Source organism: Rissa tridactyla, chromosome 2, assembly GCF_028500815.1.
Source record: "Rissa tridactyla isolate bRisTri1 chromosome 2, bRisTri1.patW.cur.20221130, whole genome shotgun sequence".
Lineage (NCBI taxonomy): Eukaryota > Metazoa > Chordata > Aves > Charadriiformes > Laridae > Rissa > Rissa tridactyla.
Window position 1 is genome coordinate 19,944,012 of NC_071467.1, and position 6,469 is coordinate 19,950,480.

Below are 6,469 nucleotides of genomic sequence, written 5' to 3' on the forward strand. Positions count from 1 at the left end.
TTTAGAATTTTCCTATCTCATTGTCACACAAATGTGGTTCTTCTGTTATAAGAGCTAGGAGCTCCTATACATAAGAGCTAGGAGCATCAAATGATGCTGGTACGTAGTAGGTTCAAAAGAAGCTAAAAGAAATACTTCGCATATGTGCATTTAAGCTACGGAACTCTGTGCCTTAAAACTTTGTGGACATGGAAAGTTTTCATGAATTTGAAAAAAAATAAAATAAAAAAATCATTGCCACACAAAAAATCAAATCAAGAGCCTAACTGCACCAGCTCTGGCTCAGGAACCCCCAGACCCTTCTGAAATGATAGGCTGACAGAAAAGTAGAAAATGTGATTGTGAAGAATCGTTAGTTATTGCTGCATTCATGTACTTTGGACTAAGAAATTGGTTTTAGTCACTGTTGGAAGCAGAATCCTAAAGCTCAGAATCAGAAAGTACTTTGAAAAATATGGATACAAGCGTAAGAATTGCTGTATCAGATCAAATAGGCTGATCCACGTAGCCTGGTATTGTACCTATCAAGTAAGAAACAGATGAATCAATTTTCATTAAAATTAATCTGTTCCAGAATTTACTTCTGCTGTGACAACTATACTCTTCATGTTCTGTAGGTGTTCCCTAGACCCACTCCTTCAATAATGCCAGGAGTGTGACAGCTCCCAAATACAGTTGTCTGACCACACCACTCTGGGTCCAAAATGAGAGGGAAGATGTTAGCTGTTTTATAGAGCTCACATAGGTTACCATAACACATAATTGTTTTTGTTCTGAGTTTTTGCAATTTATTTAGTTTTTTAATATGAATGATTTTTTTAATAGCCTGTTATTTTAATTTAAGATCAAATTAAGCTGTAAGCGTCTTAACAAAGTCCTCTAACAAAAGATATTAATTTCACAATTTGTTCTTTGTTTAGTCATCTCAAATTTCATTATGCTGGGGAAAAAAGCAGATGACAAGGATTAAGATGTTTTTTTAAATTACTATTGGTTTCAAGTTTCTATGCTGACTTTGTAGTACTGTTTTAAGAATGTGTTTCTATTGTTTTGAAAATAACAGGAAGGAAATTATGATATCTGAGCTTTTTGTACCTATGGTGATAAAAAACAACATTGTTACTCTACTTTATTGTACTATCATTTCACCATATTATATTGAAGTTTACACTTCTTTACTGATCTAGTTCACCTTTTATGTGCCAGAGATGATGTAAGTTATTGGCTTGTTTATCTACAACCAAATTTAGAAGTACTTTGCAAGAGCTAGTGGTAAAAATCATTATTTTCTAGATCAAAAGGCTAGTTTTCCAAAACCTACAGTATTCATTACATTGACCAAAGCAACGGTAGTAGCCCTATTTTCTTCTTCCTCTGCTTCAATTTTTGGAATTAGTTTTTAAGAAGCTATACAAAGATTATGATTGAAAAACTAATGTTTTTTAAGTTCAGGTCTTGAACTGAAACTTAGGAAAGAACCAAAGGGAAACTGAAGGGACCAAATTTTTTGTTCCATATATCTGTCCTAACAACTTTCAGTTGAACAAAAGGCAGTTGGTCTTGAATAGACCTTTGGCTGCTGACTTCTAATGATGTGCTGCTGGTTGAGGGAGCAGTGTGTGATCTTGCCCATTCTTACCACAGTTTACTGAAGAAGCCTCTATTTTTCACTGACTATTCGTTAGTCTGGGTATGTTTTGCTATATAAATCCCCTGCTCCTTACAGTGTTGTACCTATAAGCCAGAAAGGTAGAGGACAGTAACATTTTTTTAGTTGTGGTTTTGTTTGTTTTGTTTTGTTTTTAAATATATAGCCTACGATTTTTCTTTCTGGGAAAACCTATTTAAGTACAAGTCCCCTGGCTCAAAGGCATCTTTTACGTGCAAGCCTATGCATAAATCTTGCTTTTATTGTTAGTGTCAGTGTTTAAATATATTAAATTAATGGATTTACACTTGGAAAGTTTTTCTGGCTATCCTAATATTTCCCAGAAGAACAATCATGTCAGTTGATAGCCTATCTATATATTTATTAATTGTTTTGTGGTGAAAATTGTCAAGCTGGCTTTGAACGGAGACCATGTTTTGAGGACAGTAGCAAGCATTTGTAAATTTAGAAGTCTTGGGGCTAACCAAAACACCCTCAAGGCATGAAGACGCACTGTTAAAGTGCGATGCTACTGTTTTGAGTTAGCCCTGGTGGGCACCTAAGCACTACACAGCTGCTTCCTCTTCCCATTCCCATTCTCCCAGTGGGACAGGGGAGAGAACAGGAAGAGCAAAAGCAAGAAAGCTCATGGGTTGAGATTAAGGTAATTTAATAAAAGGAGCAAGGAGGAAGAAAAAAGGAATGAAAAAACACAAAGAAACAAGTGATGCAAAGACAGTCATTCACCACCTCCCGCAGGTAGACCAACCAGTCTCTGAGCAATGGCTACCTTCCCCAGCCACCCGCTCTGCTCTTTTTATTTCTCAGCATGACATTATATGGCATGGACCATCTCTTTAGTCAGTTTGGGTCAGCTGTCCCAACTTTTTGTGCACCCCCAGTCTGCTGCGGGGGGTGGGAGGAGTGTGTGTGTGAAGCTGGAAAAAGAGAAAGCCATGACAGTGTGCAAGGACTGCTCAGCCACAGCCAGAACACTTGTGTGGTATCAACACTGTTTTAGTCACAAATTCAAAACACAGAACTTTATGGTCTGCTGTGAAGAAAATTAACTCCATCCCAGCCAGACCTTTGGACTTTGACCTCTACCCTATGATAATAAGCTATACCTACATGTGCATCAAAAACACCAGTTAGGAAGATGCACAGAAGAATTGTATATTGATATTAAGTTGGTTAATGCACACCTCCAAAAACTATTGGCTTATTTAATAAAAACATGTATCTCCTTTGTTCTTTTTTTGTTACTAATTGCATATTATTTTTTAAGCTAAGCTTCATTTTGTCTAAGCCAGTTGAAGTGCTGTTGAAACCAATATATAACTTCTGCCTTCTGCATGTTTTCGGGTTATGCAGGTTATGTCCAAGCGTCAAAGCAAGACAAGAAGTTCATGGCTTGTGCTCCAGATTACTCCTACGCTGCTCTTTGTGAGTGCTTGCGACGAGTTTTCATCTATCGTCAGCCGACTCCTCTGTCCACAGTTCTCTACAACAGGAAGGAAGGAAGACAAGTGGGACAGGTTGCTAAGCAGCTGGTAGCAACCCTGGAAGCCAATGATCCTATCTTAGGCTTTCAAGCTACAAGTGAGAGATTATTTGTTCTCACAACAAAAACCTTGTTTTTAATAAAGGTGAACCCTGGAAATTAATTATCGAGTATATTCTGCTGTAGCTTGTGTTAACAATTTGTTAAAGAACTGGCTAGGTAAATGATCTGAGAAGTTCAGTACAATTTGCTGAAATTTAAAAAGGAGATATTTTAAAGGGGAATTAAAATTTTTCATTAGAATTTGTAAGAAAATATTTCAACTTTGCTGTCACTGAAGTAGGCTTTTTCAGAGCTATAGGAAAATGTCTTTAACAGCTTTCTGAAAGCAATTGTCAGAGGCTGGTATTGCATAGGTGAATAGATTTATGCATATTTTTTTCCAAATGACTGTGTTTGCCATACTTCCGAGTTTTGAGAATTCGCTTCCGTTTTTAAATGCTACTTTACCTATGAAAGTAGTCAGATAAAGAACATAAAGCCTTGAGTTACAAGCAAAGTAGTGTGTATCATAAGGAAAAAAATAATCCCAAATTCAAATACTGTTAACCCAAAAAATGATATAATATTTCAATATTCAGTAGTTTGAGTGAAATGTGAATGGAAGGAATGAAGTGTTATGTTTCTTATACAGGTAATTAATTCAAGTGGGATAATTTCATTGTGTATGCAGATTTTAGAGGATTGATTTGTGACTTACTCATGCCTGCAGTGAAATCTGTTCACATTTTAGGAGACGCTAGGATAGCTTTTAGTAGCTTTTTCTTGAAGCAAAGTAAGGGTACAGCTGGTGATTACATATTGAATGGTATTAGTCAAGATCTAGTTATACTCTCAGTTGTGTCATTTTCACTTGACATTTGTGCTTCATCTCAAGTGACTAATTTACAATTAGAAAATGGCAAACAGAAAAGCACCTGTATTGTAAGCTGAGATGGGGGGCTCAGAAGTGCTGCTTCTGCCTCAGATACCGCTGTAAATACTGTGTCACTGGTTAACCATTCTGTCCATTCAAGTCCAAATGCGGTATATGCAATGTAACTGTACGCAGGCCCCAAGGATGCTTCTGTTTAACAAACTGGCATGGTTAATTTTGTTGAAAAGTATCTGAAGATTTTTGTTTCTTATTATAAGTTGACATTGTCAATACAGTTAAACCACAAGAGGGTCAGTGTGACAGCTCCACTCTGGGTTGGGTTTTTTCTCATAGTTTTCTCAGAACTCCATAGCAAAGAATGCCTAATCAATGTATTGCGTACTGGCAGGAAAGCTGCTGTGATTTGTGGTACCAAAGTACTGAGAGAGACGCAAATTACCAAGACGGGCACAAATACAAGTGGCCTAATAGTTTGCATCTCTTCCAATATTATTTCAGACCTCTGTAAGGATGTATTGAGAGAAAAATAAGTGTTCCTTTCTTATGGACTAAGAGTTTCTCAGTTGTGATTGTTTTAACCCCACTGTAAATTCTCCAGACTTCTATTGGTGAAATGATTAAATAATATATGAGAATTTAAGAGGGAGACAAGCAGTTGCGACTTGCAGAAAACCCTTCAAGTTCAGTAGCCTTTCAAGGAACCTGATTTTCCTCATCCTTACAGCAGTATTATATTGTATATCCAATATTGAAAAGTTTTTCCTCATACCTGGGTAAGTTAAAACAGACTTGATTTGCAAACCTTCCTTTCTTATTCTATTTTTTTAAAAACTGTTTTCAAAATGTTTTAAAAAAAGGCTGAGTGAGTTTATTACTGTTTCATGACTGGTTTGTATCTAAATGGTCATTGCTGGGCAATAATGTCAAACAAGGTGGTAGAATTCGTGGAGAGGTCCTTTAGAAAAGATTTTATGTAGTTGATTACTTTGCAGCATAAAGTGCGTGCTTTGAAACTTATATGAGTATTACTTAGTAACCTGAGATATAACCACTGGGAACACAGAGTTCAGAACACGGGATGTTTGGGGAATGGAGGAATGGAGAGGGAGTGAAGGATTCATGGGCAACATGCTTTTGTCACCTCAGGTCAGTTGCAGGATGCTTCGGTACGGATGAGAATTTCGGCTGTTCTTTGTCAAATTCTCCTTGCTGTGGGTTAGATATCTGGGAATGTACTTCTGCTGTCTCCTACAACAGAGGAAAAAAAGTCATGTAAAACGGTTACCTTTTCAGAGCCTGTGTTATGATATGTAACGCCTAAAACTCACATTTCTGCCCAAATGTCTGTTTCAAGAGTTCTTGTGTTTGCTCCTGGGGACAACTCAACACGGGGAAGAGGTTCATCCCTTTTTCTGTGTTACTCTATTTGCAGTCATGGTGTTCTCAGAAAGGATATGTCAGATGATAGTCTCTCTCTTATTTTGCTTTCTATGAGAGTTAAGGACATTGTATTATTTAAAAAATTTGTTGCCTTGAGGAACGTTACATGCTGTTGCACAGCAACCTCCTATAATTAAATGGCTGCAAGCCACAGGGAGGCACTTACTGTTAGCATTTCCATTTCTGTGTTCACTTAATTTTAAGGCTTTTTTTGTTTAGCGTATTAATGTAGCCTTATACAAGGTATAGAATGTGGATATTTAAGAGAGGTGGTTTTCTGAGAACCATACTTCAGTTTTTCTAGGATTTTAATTCTCAAAATCTTAGATTTTAAGACACAGTACTTCCTGAGAGGTCTCAATCGCAACCTGTTTACAGAATTCCTGAGAAAATACTTGGCTATTACAAGCTGCCGTTATTTATTTCTAATATTTTTTCAATGTTTTCCTTGGCTGCATATTTGGAATGTATCATGTATTATTCTACAAGTTTAAATAAATGGAAAAAATGTTAAATTTATAAATAAAGGGGTTTTAAAATTATTTTAAAGGATTTATGTTCATTTCAAACCTGCATCCTTCCTATGGTACTGAAACAAAATAGAAAAATAGAAACAAGAAATTCCTTAAAATAAAACTTATTGTGTTAAGGAGCTTTCTGTTAGGGAGCAGTGCTGGTGGGTGTCTGCACTGCAAGGTTACGTCTGTTGCCAAGTCATGCGCTATTGCAGTTCTTGTTCATTTCTGTGAAAACCCCTGTAGAGGTTTTTTTTTCATGTCCCATATCTGCCAACATTCAAATGTGCAGAGGGGGTTGATATGTATTCAGGTGTGTTCTTGTCTAAAAGTGCACACTGGGCCCATGTGAACCTCATAAGGTTCAACAAGGCCAAGTGCAGGGTCCTGTATCTGACGTGGGGCAACCCCTGGTATCAATACAG

The 6,469-nt window shown here is 36.9% G+C and overlaps 1 protein-coding gene across 4 annotated transcripts in view; it reads left to right on the plus strand.

Annotated features, from left to right (window-relative positions):
- NUDCD1 (NudC domain containing 1) overlaps window positions 1–6,071 on the plus strand; it is a 54,706-nt gene extending 48,635 nt beyond the window's left edge. For all 4 annotated transcript variants that reach the window (XM_054189998.1, XM_054189999.1, XM_054190000.1 and 1 more), the window contains exon 10: window positions 3,023–6,071. In XM_054189998.1, the coding sequence (XP_054045973.1) occupies window positions 3,023–3,315 (293 nt within the window). In that variant the 3' untranslated portion in view covers window positions 3,316–6,071. The remainder of the gene's footprint in view (window positions 1–3,022) is intronic.
- The last annotated feature ends 398 nt before the right edge of the window (window positions 6,072–6,469 follow it).